Genomic DNA, 18,795 nt, shown 5'->3' with positions numbered 1-18,795 from the left:
ACCAGACTGTTGTCTGTGTTTCGCCTACCTTTCTGGGTGCCTTCCCTGGTCGATGGCAAGTATGACGTACTTTAAATATAAAGTGCTTATAGGCCATTGCTACCTGCGCCTCTCTGAGGGAGGACCAGGTCTTGGCTCATGGTCCCTGGTTGGCAAAAGGATTCTGTGACTGATGACCCCAACTAATATAGAGCTTTGTCAGTTCGGATATCCTCAGGAAGCCTCTGGAGCTCGCCCAGAGACTGGCGTTTCATTACATTCAACTCTGTTTTTTTTTAAATTATAGTTGATGGAGGGGGGACGGGAGTGGCAAGTTTCAGTAAATCATCTTTATTAACCAAACTAACCTGTATGTGTATTGATGGATGACAAGGATTATACATTTGGTTTCACTTTTCACTTTATTCTAGGTTTTCCAAACTGAGGATCGCAATAGTTTACTACTTGCTATCTTAACTTTTCTTGTATTCTTATTACTGTACGGGTTTTGTGTATTAAGTGTTCTGGTTAAAATGCCAAAACGTTTACTTAAATAAAATGTTTACATTTATGCAATTTGTTTTTTTATGAGTGCTTATGGAAAGCTGTTTTGTAAGCAAGACTCTTGGATACTCCGTAAAGCCAGATCACTGAAGATTGTTGAATAGGATCATGATACAACAGTCCGGGAAGGGTGACGTCGGGTCTTTTCACATTTCGGTAGAGTCGTACTGGTGCCAGGAGTCACACTGGTATTTGCAGACTGCCAGTGTGCCCAGCTGGCTGCTACCCCAACAGTTAGCAGATGGCAACGCCCAGTTTCTGGCTTTTGAGTCCCATTATGTTCCAAGTGATGTAAATAAAAATTGTGTGCTGGCATCGGGGATTCTTGGCACTTGAGAACTAACAAAGAAAGCCCAAATAAAGAATAGCCAAAAATAAGACTTTTTTTTTTTTTTAAGTTAGGGTTAGGATGGCAATATACATAAACAATCCTCCCCCCCTCCCCCTTCCTGATAAAAATGTATAATGTAAGGACTTTGAAGGAGAACATGGAACTCCTTAATCTGGTTGCTTGTAGCAAGGGGGTGAGCATTGTGATAATGTAAGGGATCAACATAATGCCTATAAGTTGCTTGTGATTCCATGTAGATGCAAAGATCCATCTGGCATGTGTTCAACATGTTACATGTCCACTGGATATTCCGTCTTGATTGGACGGAACTGGGAGAGACCATTCACACACTGGTTTGACATTCTTCGAGTGTGAACTGCTTTAAAACTAGTGTCCAAGAATGTCATGCTGCCATGACTCTCATGCTCCTGTCCAGTGGGGTCTTTAGTGATCAAGTCTTAGGGAATACTGTATAAGGAGGAAAGTAGCTTCATTCAGTTGAATTATAGCTTGAAAGGTTTGCATTTATAGATTACAGTACTTGTGCCAATTGCATAACAATTTACTAGCTTTACCTGTTTTTTTCCTTTTGTCTCAACAAGAAACTAACTTAACTGAAGAATTGTCTAGAATTTTTCTAAAGTGGGTAAACATTCTTAACTGAATAAATATTATATTTTAAAGTTTGGTGACATTTAGTTGTTCGTTATGTATCTTGCATAATAGTGTATGTGTAATTTAGAAGATTCATTACATGTCCTTGTCTACTCCAACCAATTTTGTTTGTTCTTGTAGCTCGTGTTCAAATTCCTATGCCCAGGATGACTCAGCCACGACAAAGATGGCCTGGGGGTAAGAAACTCAAAATTGTTTTTCTAATTTGCTTTGCTGAAATTGAAATAATTGTGAAAAAATTGTACACGGAAACCATGCTGCCATGTTACAAGTTCTCCTGTAAACCCGACAGTGGGGTATAAAATACATTATATTCTTGTATCAGTTTTTCTTTTAATTACAGTATTTAATTTAAATATTAAATGTCATTGGCTACCGAGTTCTTTATTTTCACGACATTCCAGAGTTTAGGACACCTGAAGACTACCTCGTTCATTGATAGCATGGTGTTTTGTGTGTTACATATTAGACAAATTGTAATGGAAAATTGTTTTCAGCATCTCACTAAGTAATTAAATGTCCAATGGCTAAACAATTAAGTCAAATAGAAATGATGCATTTCCTTTATTAAATACAAAGAATGAGACAGACGCAGAAGACGAGTCATAGTAACGTGGCCGAAGATATTGTATCATCAATGAAACGGACATTACTATGCTAACCAATCCACACACTAGAAAATGAAGGGATGACGACGTTTCGGTCCGTCCTGGACCATTCTCAAGTCGATTGTCACAATTGACTTGAGAATGGTCCAGGACAGATCGAAATGTCATTGTCCCTTCATTTTCTAGTGTGTGGATTGGTCAACATACTTCAGCCACGTTATAGTGACTCACCGCCTCCATTACTATGCTAGTAACCCAACACGCACACGAGATGAAAATGACAATGTTGTCACTTGATAAGGATCCACGAAGGACAGACACGTCGTCACTTTCACTTCGAGTGTGTGTAGGTTTTGGCTCATTTGTTTCAGCCCAGTTATTGTGACTTGTCTGCATTCCTTGCTAGATTTCAATACCAATTTTCCAGACACAGTTGCTGCTGTGACCAACCCTGTACAGGGTGTGGGCCCATGGCAAGGTGGTATGGGTCAGCGAGCACCCGTTATGCAGTCCATGATAGTTAATCAGCAGTCTCAGCAGGCAGTACAGACTGATGGTATGGCATCCAAACAGCCCAATTCTATACCAAGTAAGTGCCCTGTATATGAAGCATAATTAAAATACTGGACTGTATTGTAAAAGGAATACTGTATTCATTTGTATTCATTCATTCATCTGTATTCATTCACAGGTGTATATGTAAACCCATGACACCCACTTAACCTAACCAACTGATGTATAGAAAATGTGGATTTAGTGAAGTGGGGGTGTTTTTTTTGTTTGTTTTTTTCTTATAAAAACCTAAAACATAGTGAGATTAAATAAGTCATAGTAAAGTATATACAAAAGTTATATAATGGATATTGTTGTGAATTTATGACACTGCATTGTTTGGGGGGGCAGGAAAACTGAAGACCTCAAAACACCCCTTTTTCTGTTTTTTCATGGCGAGTTGCTGCCGCGGACATTTGATTACGTACTGTACATAGAGATGTGTACCATAATGCACAACTTGACACTTTATAATTTGCACTGAGGATATTTTGAATTTATTTTTTAAATGAAATAGAAGTCATTAAAAAATAAAATTAATGACATTATTAGGTAACATAGTATAATATAATATTTTCATCTGCAGTATATGGTTTATAGAAATTTATTTTTATCGTCTGGTCTTTCCAATGATGACAAAAAATGACTTTGTAGTAATATTGTGTTTGTAAAACCTCAAATTTTCCACTTTTTATCGATGTTTTTATTATCCATGTCGATGTTTTTAAGGCTGAATATAGAATACAGTAGTATGAATCTAAAAATATATTCATGAGTAAACTTGACTTGGGCTTCTTAAAAATATAGAGGCATAGTTTGTATATATGGCATATATATGCTATGTCTTAAAAACAGAGAGGCATAGAATATATACACGACAATATACATGGCATAGTTTGACAATGTGTGGAACAAAGACTACTAAACTTTCTTAAAAGACACTGACAGAACCCTAAATTTATAATTGGATACAAGTCATGTGTGATGACAAACATGATAATTTGCAAAACATAGCATGTATCTTGAGGTAGCCGTGATTGACCGATTACTTGCAGATGAAGTCAACATGATCGGTGTAAATCCAGCCGGAAACATGCCAACACAAGGACCACAACAGTCTGCCATGCCACCAGGAAGTGGTGTGGGGCAAGGAATGAACCCTCCGAGTCAACGGTCTGTCGTGTGGCAAGGCACACTAGAGTGGCAAGAAAAGAAAACGGACAACAACAGTAAGGTTTTACATCAAGTCACATGCAAAATGACCTCGCTTGTGGTGAATGGTGAACCAGAAGTGTAAGTAACACAGAGTAAAGGAATGTTTACCTAGGACCACTGCATTCAATATTTTATTTAATTTTTTTCACTTTTGTTTAACACTGTGCAGTAAGGTCATTAAACAGGCCAGAACAAATAGACACAGGTCATCGAAACTAATCGTTCATTTTAATTCCCTCCTTGTATATGAAGTGCCATTTTTATTGTGCATGGATTTTCTACAGTGAATTACTATCATTTAAATGTAAGGTATCCCCCCTCCCTTTATATTGTTTATTCCGTGTACCTGAAGTTCGAGTAGATTTTGAAAAAACACTTCATTTGCAACCAGGCTTTCCTTGGGACCACTTGATAAGCTCGGCTATTTCTACTTGCAGCCTACAAGTCGATATAGCAATCATAGCCTTGCCCTCTTTCCCACCTCTAGTCTAGTCTATCCCCTTCCTCCCTGTGCTGATTCTAAACACATTTGCCAGTTATTCTTCTAAATGTATTTATGTATGCTAAGGTAAATCATTGTGCAGGAATCTTGGGTGGCTGTATTAGGTATGACTTCTCAGTGTATTGAACAGTTCACACTTTGGAAACTATTAGTCCAACCACTTGGACTGGTTGATATAGTAACAAGTTGAAGGAGTTGGGCACCGTTCCTTCCCCCGCCTTCATATCCTAGCGCATATCCTGACCCTATAACCCTTTTATGTGCTATAGTCCATAATAGCTGAGCTTTTTATTTCCCCTGATAATTATTTCGGTTATTTAGTTGGGTACGGGGTAAGAAAATAACTATGTTTATTTATCTTTTTGGCCGAAAAGTTGGATAACTTGTCAACGGAAATGTTTAACCAAATCACTAATACTGTACAGCCTAATAAGCATATTTTTCATGATATAATCTACAAAATGTCAAAATTGTGTTACAGGAAAGCAGACTGTTGGGCACCGACACTTATTATGCAGATGATTCCAAAACACATCCTTGGATCTATTGGCAATACATTCTTCAAGAATGTTAAGACAGTTATGTTCTTGCCTGACCAAAGTCCTGCGCTGGATATTCTCACCAACTTTTTATTTCGTGGCATGGTAATGTGCATTTTATGGATTCGGAGTTCTTGTTCTGTTCATACTGCTGTACGTAAAGTAAACTTTTTTGACAGTAAATTTCTGTACACTGCTAGTATTACAAATTTGTTTAATTTTTAAATGTGCAGTTACACAACGGTGGTAATACTGTACTTGTAAAGACTTTAACCAGTGGCAGCAACAATAATTTGCTGCCACTGGGTAACTATGATCAGCCTGTGAGACTAAAAGGTATATTAAAGTAATATATTTTAGTGTACTGTATTTTTTAGCATATTTACTATGTGAGCAAAATCTTTTTATATATTTAAATACTCAGAAAGATGAGCACGTTTAGTTTGCTACAGAGTCAGTCCATCCGCTTGTGGTCCGCTCTGTGCTTTTGGGATTTTGCTTGGTGCAATTGCTGAAGGGGACAGGAGTTTGGTGTTCTTGGGTCTTGTATAACGTAGTAAACTATAAAAAATTGAATAGACTGTCAAATAGGGTAAAATATCACTAATTGAGATCATGTCTGAAATTTCATAGTCCAGATTTTGGAGCAAACTTATAAAGGGAATTTGCATTGGGAGGTTTTGCATATAGACCGTCTTTCTATATGCAGTATTTAGATAAAAAATATGTACAAAATGATGGTTTGTAGATAAATGTGCTCATTTTAATTAATCAAAAGTCCAGTATAAAATATTGGCCAGTAGCATGGCAGAGAATAATGTAAAGAAATAACTTTATAGGAGAAGTAGTTTAGGTGTTTAGACCTTTTGTTAAACTATGTTGTTTTCATTTGTTGTAGGCCTATACACTTCATGGATATTTTTATTGTTTTTTTGTCGCAGGCTGGATGTGTTCACGTGTCTCACGCATCTCCAGCTCAGAGTGAAGTGAAGGTGATCATCCTGCTGTTTTCGAGCGAGAAGAAAGCTTATGTTGGCTTTATTCCCGTTGACCAATTCTCTTTTGTTAATAAAATAAAGAGCGTTATACAAAGTGCGCGCAAAGGACAGGTAAGAAGATGGGGTTGCAGTTTTATGTGCAAGATAATCTTTAAACTGCGGTTTGGGTCTTAGGCTGTGCTATACATATACAGTATTTCTGTTAATTGTTTTTCAGTGTTACAATATAGTTAAATTTTCTGGTACTGATTGTCATTTGTCAAAATAATGATCTGATTTCCTGCCATCCCTATTTAACAAATTTTTTTATCGTAATTTGAGCACTACACTTGATTTATCAATGTGGAGCAAATATATTAAGGTTGTAAGTTCATCTGAAAATTCTTGCACAAGTATTGGGTCTTTTCACCTTTTATCTTTTATACCAAAATATATTAAATACCATCTCTAGCAATGCTCTCAGATCTTGGTAGACATTTTCTCTTCTTTAAAATATTTCAAATGAATATAGAATGTCTAAAATTTGACCTGGACCAACCTTGAGCAAATTTTAGGCAAAAATAATGAACAATCGGGTTTTAGGTGAATGTGAAAGCTTTCCATGCAAGGCATTTGGATGCTTCTCAGGTAAAGATAATTAAAGGTTCCACTGGATAGGATCAAAACACAGGGAAGGGTTTCATTTTGCACCCGTACAGTTAGGATCTTTTCAAATGTCTTTAAATGCTATAGAGAATAAATAAGAATAATGTCTAGAGTAAAATGCTTAACCCACAGTATGAAATGAAAGTGACAACCTTACGACTTGATTAGGATCCGGGACAGAACAGAATGTCGCCTCTTTCATTTAATATGTCGTAATGGCTTGGGTATAATGGTATAGTCGTAATATCCTGATGGTTCCCTTCCCTTCATGTGTGTGGGTTGGGCATTTATTAAAATGTCACTCTGCTGTGATTATTGGGATGTTGTGCTAAGGGACTTTCAGTGATCTTGCCTTACTGGCATCAAAGTGAAATGCCTTACAAATATTGATACAGGCACAAATCATGTGATCAATAATGTCTAGATTGTTTTTGTTATAAAATTTTCATTTTTAAATCTATAGTATACCCAAATAAATTATTACAATTTAAAAAATTTGCTGTGATAGTTATTTTTAACACTTGAAGGCTTTGATGGAAAGCTAATAATAAATTTAATTATGTATTTTAATTTTTGTAACTAATTACCTCCAGTTAGTGAACAACATGATGACACAAGGAACTGGACCCAACGTAGCAGGAAATAACCCATCACACATGGTGGTTCCGGGAAGTTCAGGCATGCAGCAGCTGCCCACCAATCCAAGTAAGCTTTAGAAAATATATTTATATTGCACAGGGTGTTTGTAAAAACAAATTTTACATATCTGTATCTCTTTATATATACATATGCTGTATATATATATATACAGTGTGTGTATGCATGAGAGCGCACTCTCTCGCTCTCTCTTGCACACACTTTCTCGCTCTCTCATTCTCTAGCACGCACACTATTTGTTCCTGTGATGCATAGGACAGACTACACATTTTTGCACACACATCAAAATCATCTATAAACAAAGCATTTTCAATATATTGGAAGGTAAAACAGGAAAATAGTGCTTCAGAAATAAAATTGACTAAGAACGTTTAAGAAATTTCATGCAACTGGTAAACTACAAATGACGAAGCAGTAAAGATGAAAAGTGGAGGAGTTAGGTGGTGTGCAAATGGAAGAATTGTAATATATTATTCCTTACTTGAAGATTAAAATTGGTAGAGCTAATCGAGCAATGTTAATGAGAACTAGTTAAGTTGGGAGAAAAAATATGGAAAACTCCACCCACAGATGTTAGATATAAATGACAAGTGGCAAGAAAGGGTAAATTGAGAGGGGTAAACTAGACACTCCAGAAAATTGTGAACACATGGGCTCGAGTAGATACAAAAAACAAGGTAGTCGAGAGAAAAGTGATAGACCTTGCTCTGGAAATATAAAACTTCCAAAATATGAAAGGGTGCACAAGGAGGATATTCCAGAGAGAGAAACCTCTGAGTATTGAAGGCCTATCTGAGACAACAGAGGGGAAATCCGTCTGAATGCTTGCATGAAGAGCGATGAACAGCTATTCACATCCTTAGATTAATTACTATGCCTCTGCAAGGCTGAGAGGTACTTACTAAAATGTACAGGCTGTGATCATGTACAGCAGCCCAGAAAAAACTAAGAATGAGCCGCTAAAACTGTAATTGGCATAAATAGGGTTGAATAATGATAAAGGTTCTAAGCAGATTACTGCAAAGGTTGGCATTAAGATCCATACTATTTCCAGTATTAGTCAGTGACTTAACAGGATATTGGCACCTTTATATTTTTGTTTGCAGTTGATGCAAAACTACTGAGAAGAATTATAACAGTGACTCTGATACCATGTGAATGGTTCTAGACTTGCTCCTGAAGTAGTCTAAAAGGGGTGCTAGACTTAAACCCAGCTAAATGTAAAGTTATGAGGATTTGGAACAGAACTGAAAAGGTCTATACAGCAGGATAGGATGAAGAGGAGATAGATTATTGCATCAGAAAAGGAGAAAGACCTAGGAGTAAATAAAACCAAATCCAGTGCCTGAAGCACTCATTGGCAGAATAATGTCAGTAGCATGTGCCAAGTTGGCCAATGTATGCATAGCTTTCAAACGTTTCTACGAAGGTGCCTTCAGGGGCCCTACATATGTCCTATGAGAGATCCATTATATATACTGAAGTATGAAACCCCAGTATGGAACCCCTATCTGAAAAAGCACATGACAAAATTAATAAAAGGTCCAGAGTTGTGAAGCAAGACTTGTTGCTGAGCTGAGGAGCCTGAGCTTTGAGGAAAGATTAAGGCAACTGGACCTCGCCATGCTGGAAGAAACACGGTACAGTACTGTATAGGGGGACATTAATAGTGATATACTGTACAAGTTTATTTGAGAAATTACACAATAGACAAAGTATTGTTTAAAGCTAGTAATAGCAGAATGAGGGAGCATTGCTGAAACTAGACACATAAGTCATGTATATCAGTAAGAGTTTAGGCAATCTTTTTGGAGCAAGTTATTGCAAATCAAGCTTGGCCCCAGGCTGGGCTTGGAGTAGAAAGACTGGGAACCCACTCCAGGTAACAAGTAGAATTTGTTAGACAAACAAGTGTTGTGCTAAAGCTAATCCAGTGCACAATTTTAAATGTAATTATGACAAAGTGTAGTAACAAAATCATTGTATTAAACTACAGTACAGTAAGTATGTTTGGAAGGCAATGTTCGGAGACGATGCTCGACCCTTCAAGCTCATCTAGGTAAGTACATCTAGACGAGTACTGTGTCCATTTCTGTGCATCTGTTGGTCAGTCTCTGTATCCATCTCATGCTGTGCATTCATGGGCAAGTGTGTGTGTTTTTATATACTTGTCTGTGTTTTTGTCTGCATGTTGGCAGTTTATTTAGAGGTCTTCGTGATGCCAAGTAGGTCTGATATTCTGGGTTTGTTTTATCTATTAGTCCCAGATGGCATAGTGGTAACACACTTGCTCTGTACCTTGCGAGCGGTTGATCCGAGCTCGTGTTGTGGCCAAGGAGGAGTGTCTGGGCACTAGACCTTAATTGTTTGTGCCTGTTCACCCAGCAGTAATTGGGTACCCGGTGGAACCAACTGGTGAGTCATGTTCCAGGGCAAGCCAGTGGGCAAAGCTTACCATAAATTATGAGAAGTACAGGTACAGGTAAATGTACAAGTACAGATAAATGCTCTTGGCTTGCTAACAGGAGTCGCAAGATATCGGTTCCTGTATGCACTTGTGTACAAAAGTATCTATTCAGTGTTGGTAGTGTACGTTGGTGGTTTAGTTCTCAGAGACCTATACCACTTCATTTATGGTTATTGGACATTTGTGTGTCTGGTGTACATTTTTCCATTGCATCATATGTTGGCATTGGACCATTCTGTGCGCCTGACAGGTTACAATGTATTAGAATGCTAGTGCGCATTTCTTTTGTATATTATTTGCATATTTAACTTTTCTACGTCTCCAGTGTTGACAGGGCTAGGTTATTTGTGGCCCTTATTTGGGTGTGTTGGCACCCTGGCTTCTTCAAACCCCTAGTTCAGGGGCAGAGGATCTGGTGATCTGTTGCAAGTCTTAATAACATCTAGTTTTGCTTTCCTAGTATTGAAAGTTATTAGGTAGTACTTTAGCAGTTGGTTTAGGGTCCTAAGTGACTGTGGATCTCTTGCAGATTCTAGTTGGTGTGGTAATGGTGACTGGGGTAGCTGTGCTTCTTTTGGTCCTTGGGATATTTTATGGTTTTGCAAAGAACGCCTGATTTCTCCTCTCTTCAGGTTGGAGGATCTTTTCAAGGTCCCTCTAAAGCAGTGTTTCTCAACCTGTGAAGCCTTGAAGAAATTCCAGTTATACATTAGATAAACAAACATTTCATTGTCAACTAAAATGAGATGATTTGTCATTGCTCTTGATATTGGTTAAAGGAGAACAATTTAACCCCAAAATGGCTAAAAAAAATGCATTTACATATGATTAGAATTAGCCTATTTATTACTCTCTTGTGGCTCCCCCCAGTTACCTTGGGGTTCCACAGACTAAGAAATGCTGCTCTAAGATTTAAAATGCCAAACCTAACAGTCTTCCTTTAAATTGATTTTATGTAAGCTATTTTCTTAGGTCCTACAAAATTTTAGTAGCAGACTTTATTAGTACTGTTCCATGCCTGCATGCTTACAGCTTTGGGTCAGTTTAGAGTCTGCTATGACTGTTTTCTCATTTTCTTTCCACTTTCTTTTTTGTCCTTTTCTTGGGTGCAGAAGGTGCTGACAGATGCTCAGTCTTCATTTCTTGCATTGAAAAAGTCTTGTGGATGATACGACTTCTCGTCTTTCACATGAGGTGGCAGCTCGGAGGTGGTCTCGCATCCTCTTGCTCAAGGTAGATGTTCTGGTATACAGATTCGTCCTTTGTGTGGCTCTGTCTTCTTGTCCTGCAAAAAATTGAGAGTAGACAGGCTCTGCCAATTTCTGGGAAATTACACAGGGGGTTGGTCTCAATCCTATAATGTCCTCTTTGGTGGTAAGCACCAACGAATGTTGTGGGGTAACGTCTCCTGGAATTTCATCATTCTTGGATCAGGTCAGGGATTCCTTGACCTGATTCCAAGCATGGTTTGTCAAAATATCCTTGGTTTGTAAAGATATGCTTCCATTTTCTTGGCTTGTGGCTCTTCATATCCAAAATACTTATTACCACATTGCAATTCATCTTTAGTTCATGAGTATTATGTTGAGAACTCAGGTTATCACTTCATGGCCCTTCCAGAAGAGTTGAATCTGGCTCCCAGGTCTCTTACTAGGATTCAGATTTTTTCTTCTTTGATCTTGCCATTATGACTTAAAACTCTTGGTGTAGGACCTCTAGTTAATTAGCTGCATGCCTTGATGTGTCATAGGTCTTAATTGTTATTAATTGTAGTCATATTTTATGCTCTATCCCAACCCTTAGTTTCCTCGCTAAGACCTATATTTGCACTTCTTGGAGGTCCCATAGTTGTTAAGGCTTTGTTTGCATTTGGGGTGCATCATTCCTAAAATCCTGCCACTTTGCTTTTGTATTATTTGGCTGCTTACCATCATGTATCATCAGGTGGTTTGTTTCCTAACCCTAGGTTGAATCTCCCGTGTTCAACGTCGCATTTCCCAGCTGTACAGATTCAATTAATTTAAACTCCTATCTTCAGCCACAAGAATTATATGAATTCACTACAAAAAAGGCATTCTTCTCTGCAATGTGCTACCGAGAGGTCAAAACTAAGAGTTTCTGGCAGACTAATTATTCCTTTGGGAGTGTTGCTGGCACCACCAGTGTATGGCATTGGGTAGATTATACCCATGAGTTTCTTCATTGTTGGCAGCAGTGCTGGTGCCTTTAGCTGGTCTGTGTGCCGGGTGGGCGTTCCCTGCACCCTTTAGCATCCTTAAATACCTCTTGATAACACAGGTGAGTCCTACCTGTTCTTTTGTTATTTTACACCGTTTAAGATGCTTACTTGACAACTGAATGTGATAGCTCAAAATTAGGATTTTTAGGTCAATATAAAAATCCCTTTTCTGAGCAGAATTGTTCCATTGCTCCTGGTCCCTCTCCATGATATTCTGCCTCTGCAGTGCATCAGAATATATGAAACAGATTGGTCCTAGGAAGCTCAGTGAGTACAAATAGCCAAGCAGGCAAATAAACTTTTAACAGTTGTCTTCTCTTATCAGTCACTTGTGATACTGAGAGAGGGTTAGGAAAGGTTATGCCATTTTATGACTATACAGTACAGTACTAGTACTTCTATTAGTCTGGGCAGTATAAACTTTTTCTCAATTCCCTAGCACCAATAATGATCCATTAGGTACTCTTTGAAAAATGTCACCTATGCCAGAATGTTGATTTCCCTGCCTGCTGATAAACTTATTCGTGAAATACAACGGATCTTGTAAAATGGTGTAAGTGAATGATTCTGCCAGGAAAGATGCTTTTCATATTGACTCGGCCTTGTTTTGTTTTATTGTAGACTTTTTTCTAACTCGACTAACCAAAGCACTGAAACTATTTTGAACTGTAACCTTTTAAAGTTTGAGGAAAAAGTTTGAATAATCGGTTGTGTTTTTTTTAGTAAATACTCACACTGTATTGATAACAATATTGTAGTTAAAAAAAAAAATATTTGCTTTTGATTTTGTGTGTTGGAGCAGTTTTGAAGGGTGGAAGTGCATGCATGCATTAGAGAAAGGGCAGGGTTTGACGACACTCCCCGGCCTTCTCTCTGACAGGTTCTGGTTTGAACGTCATGTCTTCCCAGAGCATGATCATCCAACAGAACCCTCAACTAAACCATGCCCTGAGTCAACCCATTAGTCAAGGTATTCCTTGTGCTCATGTTCTATTTACACAGTTATTTGTACATTTTTTTGTACCAGAGTCCTCAATCTTGTTATTAATAAAGTAGTCATATATGCTTGCTAACATGTAGGGTTAGGTTCCTAGTTACCCCTATGCGGTGAACTCGCCCTGAACTGCATAATTGTGAAAAACTTTTATAGGAGTTTCACTTTTGACATTATGAAACACTTTTGGTCCTATATTTATTATAATATGTGATATTTTCATGCCTTGGTTATAATCCAAATTGCGTATTATTGTACAAAAAATACTGGTGCACATGTATCGATCATGAGATGTTATTAAACATAAATCTCCTATCATCAGTCAATATGTATTGAAGAATATTGAACCCTTTCTTCTGTAGACCAGTGGACAATTTTTTTTTTTCTGTGCATAAGCTTTATCTTTGATAATTTTTATGATAAAGTACATTATTTGCTAACAATTACCTACGAATGTAGCATTTATAAATAACTCTGGCAAACCTTGGAAATTAGGTAGTGTGTGCCAAATTGTGGTATCATTGAAATTCCATCATATTTATCTATATATTTTAAATATATATATTTTTGTTTTTATATACAGGTATATTATATGCAATTGTAGCGGATATAATTTTGTAATGTATTTAAAAAATTCAGTCCTGCGTTTCCAGTTCAATGTGCAATGAATTAAGAGCATCTTTTGTGTCATGTATTAGAATATACAAAGTTCAGTTGCATACTGGGGCCTTTCTACTGCATGAACATAGAAATGAGGGTATGATAATATAAATAAATAAATAAATATGTTTATTCAGGTAAGGTACATACATACAAGTGATGTTACATTAATGGATCAATATATAGATAGAGCTAGTACATACAATGCCTAAAGCCACTATTACGCAATGCGTTTCGGGCAGTAACGAACTAGACTTGCGTCTGTGAGCCAAGTTGGTTTTCTATCTTATTAATATTTGTTCCATACAAGTATCCAATTTCATCATGGATTTCTACAAATGCTAGGGAATTGTTAAATGATGATAATTTATGCATACTGTAATTTAATGTTTTGCACATTTGTCATACAGATTTGAAATTCGTAAAGATGAGTGTTCTGACAACGGCAGCGAAGTACAGTATGCCATCTATTTATCTGTTATTTGGTAAACTAAAATTACAGTACATATCCATGATGATAAACTGGCTTCATAGAATTCTACACATACATTTAATAAAGGTGAAAAAAGGAAATAACCTATTACCTTGCTGAGCAGTTGAATATACTGTACCAAGTACAGTACTGCATAATATTGCATTGATTCAGAGGATTTCAGGGGCAACAGGTAGATTCAGCTTATTTGAGAATATACTATAGTCGTGGTAAGGGATGTTCGTAAATAATTAAGCTGCATGTGTCGACTTAATTTCTCAAACAGATCATTTGTGTTAACACGAGTTAGAAATTGTGCCAACTAATGAAGTAACATTTTAATAAGCCAGTTGACAATTTGCATAAAATCAAACATGCTGGAATAATTATTGGTAGCTGTAGCTGATTAAATTGGGAAATTACCTTGAAGTTTTTGATGGTCTTCCATCAGATCATCAGAGGTTGATTGATCCATCTCCATACTTGGCTTTCTAATTTTCCTTAAGCCAAAAGTATTACATCCTTCGTATACACACGCTTTTTGAGCTGCTTTTTATTTTTTATCTAATATCTGGATGCATTCATTTTCTGACTGTGTAATGCATGTAAAAAAAAAGAAGTGAAATAGTTATATTCAGGACTGTAGTGGATTAGCTGCTTGTATGAGGCCCAGTTGCCTAAAACCACTTACTTATACATTTGAGGGCGAGGTGTGTGAATCGTTACCTTGCCTGTGGTCTAAATTTATTGACGTAAATAGTGATTTGTGAACTATGGATACAGTGAATTGATGTCTAATGTATAGTTGGTAGACCATATTGATTCATTTGTCCATGGTAAACTTTTGTACTTTTTCTTTAGCTGTATTCTCAGTGCCTCTTGGTTGTCATCTTTGTGTGCTTTCCAGCATCACTTGTTTTGTGTCACATAAGTTATCTTGCAAGCTATGACAGCTCGCAACCTTTAGTCGGGCAATATATGGCACCTGTACCACAAGAAGAATAGCACTCCACAAGGTCATTTTAGGCACTTTCCCTGCCTCTCATTTTTGCATTGCTTGTCATTTTTGCTGGTTGCTGTCATTTTATCATTGCATAAATTTTCTTTTCCTATGAGAAAAATCTCAATTTGGTGATAAACGGCCAAAAAAAAAGGGTAATTATGTTGATCAGACCACACACTAGGTGAAGGGATGACGACGTTTTGGTCCGTCCTGGACCATTCTCAAGTCGATTGAGGGTAATTATTGGGGGTAATTATTCCGAAATCCAGATTGGGTTCATTTTTGAGGATGCGGTGTACTCTTGCTTGGCAATACCATTCTGTATTCATGAGTACTCTTGTCTCAGTGCAGGCAAGCAGTAACTTTTTAATGTACTATGACACTTTGAATGAAATGGTGGATATTTTGTTTGTTTTAAACACGATATTTAAAGTTATTCTTCTAATAAGTGTCTTTGCTTGAACTAAGTTTAATTTTGGGAAAGGGTTTACATAAGCTCACCCTCCCATGACTAGGAGGGTAAAATATAGTATCAAATATTGTATATAAAAAGGTAAACGGTTGCAGTATGTCAGTGAATGGACATATCAACTGGCTCTTATATTGAGCTGTGTGTCACTTGAATTACAGTATCTGTAACCCTGTATCCCGTATTAGCATGTTCTTAACCGTCACTCGTAGGAAACGTGAGAAGAAACTTAAGCTTCTTGTGTTGGCTTCGTTTTTGGCACCCTAGGAGCCTTTTTTTGCTTGGAGTTCGGTGCCTGCTTTTTATTCAGTCATTGTTATCTAACTATATTTTTGTATTAATTTGTTGTTTAATTGTATTTTTATATTAATCTCGTTTTGGAGATTATAATGATCCTAAATAGGTCCGAACATTTCCTATATACAGCCCCTGTACTGTATATGCATAATTTTTATGGGTTAATGATTTTCAAGTAATAATTAACACTTGAAAGATATGTGACGACCATAAATTCTTGAATAATTTGTGAGTTGGCTCTCATATTGATGAGACGAGCATTGGCAAAAGGTACTGTATTGGATTTGCCAACAATGAGGTCTTGTTATGTCTTGTACCTTTCACAATGCTCGTCTTGTGCTTTTTGCTTGCGTATTGGTATCTCTGAGTGATATTTAGGATCTATTGAATATCCAGTGACACGGGCGGTGCTAAATAGCCTTCCTGGCCTTGTGCCATCTTTTTAATAATTACTCTAGTTGCTTCTCAGCATCAAAGCACAGCAATATATTAGTTATCTGTTATCTGCAGTGTTATTAAGAGACTATAGGCATTGTTGTTTATACACAGCGTTAAAAAATTTAAAATGGTAAAATTAATAGTTTAAAATTTTGCTACATACGAAACAAAATTGGTAGAAAATATTATCTCTTTCAGACTTCTAATCAAAATAGAGGAAATGCTTTGATGGTGTTAAAAATATTTGGTATTTGAAGAGAGAGAGAGATTATAGAAGCTTGGTTATGCGGTTGCCACGATATATAAGCTATGAACTTCAGGTAAAATTTGATTGTGCAATATTTGTTTCAGGTAGTAATACCATTCTCGGAGGCGGACAGTTGTCACAAATGACGAGCGGAACTGTTTCACAAGGCATGGGCCAACAGGGACCCGTTGGACCAGTTAATGTGCAGATGGGAACTGGGCAGTCGGTGTTGGCTACGCAGCTCACCACACGACCAACTCTAAACATCCAACAGCAGCAGCAGCAGCAACAGCAACAACAACAACCAGATATGATTCAGATGCGCCAAAATCAGGTTGGTGATTTATGTTGTGTTGATTTAGGGGCGACGACGATCGTGGGATCGGATGCGCCCATTTGGTGATTTAAACAGACTTCATCGCAGTGTTGTTAGTCAGGCATGTTACATTTTTATAGTAAGTGTTGACATTTTGAAAATGTTGCTCTGCTTTTATATAATGGAGACGTGTACAAATACTGTGTATATTGTACATGGAAAATGTGCATGTTAAAAAAAGGTAAAAGATAATAGCATTCTTTATAAAATAAAGGTAGTAGTACAGGAAGACAATAAATAAGGAAATTGACTTGAAAGGCAGCTAATAATTACCAAGTTATTTAAAATATTAAACAATTTGTAAGTTAAGACTAAATTGAACATTCACGGAATCACAAATGTATAATCTAACCTTTTAGCTGCATAGTTAGATGCACCCCCCATATATTCAGTACACTGAAATATACTGGTTGTGGAAGAATTTTTGCAATCTCCCCCGATGTAAAAATATATCTAGTTTTCTTGTCTTTAATGTAGCTCATTGTTAACTATGAAAACACAATATTATATTAGGCTGCTGTAATTTCTCATTCCATGAGCATGGTGTTTCTAATTTATGAAAAAATTGCTTATGTTTGATAACAGCAACAGCAGCAGCAGCACCAACAGCAGCATCATACAGCAATACGCCAGCAGCTGCAACAACAATTACAACAACGACCAGGCATGACGATGAATATTGGGCAGCAGGTGCCAGGGTCAAACACTCCTCTCGGCCAGCCACGAATTATGCAGCCTACTATGCCGACCTCTGGGCTCAAACAACTTCTGCAACAGCAGGTAGGTCAGGCCAAATGTCTTGCAAACTTGCCTTCTCGTTTCTATAATTTTTTTTTTAATTATGATTTTGAATGAGAATTTTGTTATAGATGTAAGCTCATACTTACTGCATTCAGCATATTCACTACATATAGTGTGGGTAATAGAGAAATGTAACTTTAGGATGAATAATCCTGAATGAGTAGTGCCTTGTGTAACTCTTGTTAGTAATGGTGTATCATTGGGAATTTATGTAAGTAACTTGAATGTATTCATTCTGCCTATTGATAATTGTTTTTGAACTCTCAGCAGCAGGTAAGACTTCAGCAGCAGCAACAAGTCCAGCAACAGCAACAAGTCCAGCAACAGCAACAGCAGCAGCAGCAACAACATATCATCATGATGCAGCAACAAGGAATAAGGCCGCAGATGGCTGGTCAAGGCCAGCAGGTTATGGGTCAGGCTATAGGTCAGCAAAGCATAGGCCAACAAGGAATGGGACAACAAACGATGAATCAGCAGGGTATTGGTCAACCTATTCAAGACAATAATGATTATATGGTAGATCTTCTCTAAAATAATGTCTGAATATTAGTCAAGATTTGCAGTCTTGTCAGAAGCTTTTTTAGGATGAAATGCTGTGAACAGTGTTTGCTGCTTTCACACTGCGGAGCTTTGAGCACTGCTAGAAGAATTTGTTTTCATTTACGTACATTGGTTGATTACAGTTTTCTTTTTGTTTTTTTCCAGAAAAAATTGGCAGGTACTAAAAATGATTTCTCAAGTACTGTACTTTTCATGGTCAATGCCATAGTCACTGAAGCAACTTTGGAGGAAAGTTATGGTAAGGAAATAAAGGTTAATGAAAGTTGACAATTTTAATTTTTTCTTCAGTCATATTAGTCACAATATGATTAACCTTATTTTAAAATACTCTTTAAAAAGAATGTCAATGCTACATGCTGTACAGCTGTACAGGTAGAAACAAAATTAACGTACAGTATCAATTTAAAAAATAGCGTACAAATGGAAAAGAATAAGTGTTGTGTACATGTATCCACTATTTTCTAGCATCATTCCTGACTCTTTGAGCTCTAAGTTTTGACAGT

General features: G+C 37.1%; 1 protein-coding gene across 10 annotated transcripts in view; it reads left to right on the top strand.

The window, feature by feature from the left end:
• The window catches only part of LOC123769179 (mediator of RNA polymerase II transcription subunit 25), a 31,317-nt gene extending 12,755 nt beyond the window's left edge, over positions 1 to 18,562 (top strand). For 2 of the 10 annotated variants that reach the window (XM_069310025.1, XM_045760188.2), the window contains exons 8-18: positions 1,670 to 1,726; positions 2,585 to 2,746; positions 3,765 to 4,002; positions 4,908 to 5,070; positions 5,907 to 6,074; positions 7,202 to 7,313; positions 12,852 to 12,941; positions 16,656 to 16,885; positions 17,513 to 17,707; positions 17,996 to 18,209; positions 18,437 to 18,562. In XM_069310025.1, the coding sequence (XP_069166126.1) occupies positions 1,670 to 1,726; positions 2,585 to 2,746; positions 3,765 to 4,002; positions 4,908 to 5,070; positions 5,907 to 6,074; positions 7,202 to 7,313; positions 12,852 to 12,941; positions 16,656 to 16,885; positions 17,513 to 17,707; positions 17,996 to 18,209; positions 18,437 to 18,456 (1,649 nt within the window). In that variant the 3' untranslated portion in view covers positions 18,457 to 18,562. The other 8 variants (XM_069310030.1, XM_069310028.1, XM_045760187.2 and 5 more) reach the window with 5 other exon arrangements.
• The last annotated feature ends 233 nt before the right edge of the window (positions 18,563 to 18,795 follow it).

Source organism: Procambarus clarkii, chromosome 66 (genome assembly GCF_040958095.1).
Source record: "Procambarus clarkii isolate CNS0578487 chromosome 66, FALCON_Pclarkii_2.0, whole genome shotgun sequence".
In the NCBI taxonomy this organism is placed as follows: Eukaryota; Metazoa; Arthropoda; class Malacostraca; order Decapoda; family Cambaridae; genus Procambarus; species Procambarus clarkii.
The sequence above is the reverse complement of the archived record's forward strand: the minus strand, read 5'-3'. Positions and strand labels throughout refer to the sequence as shown.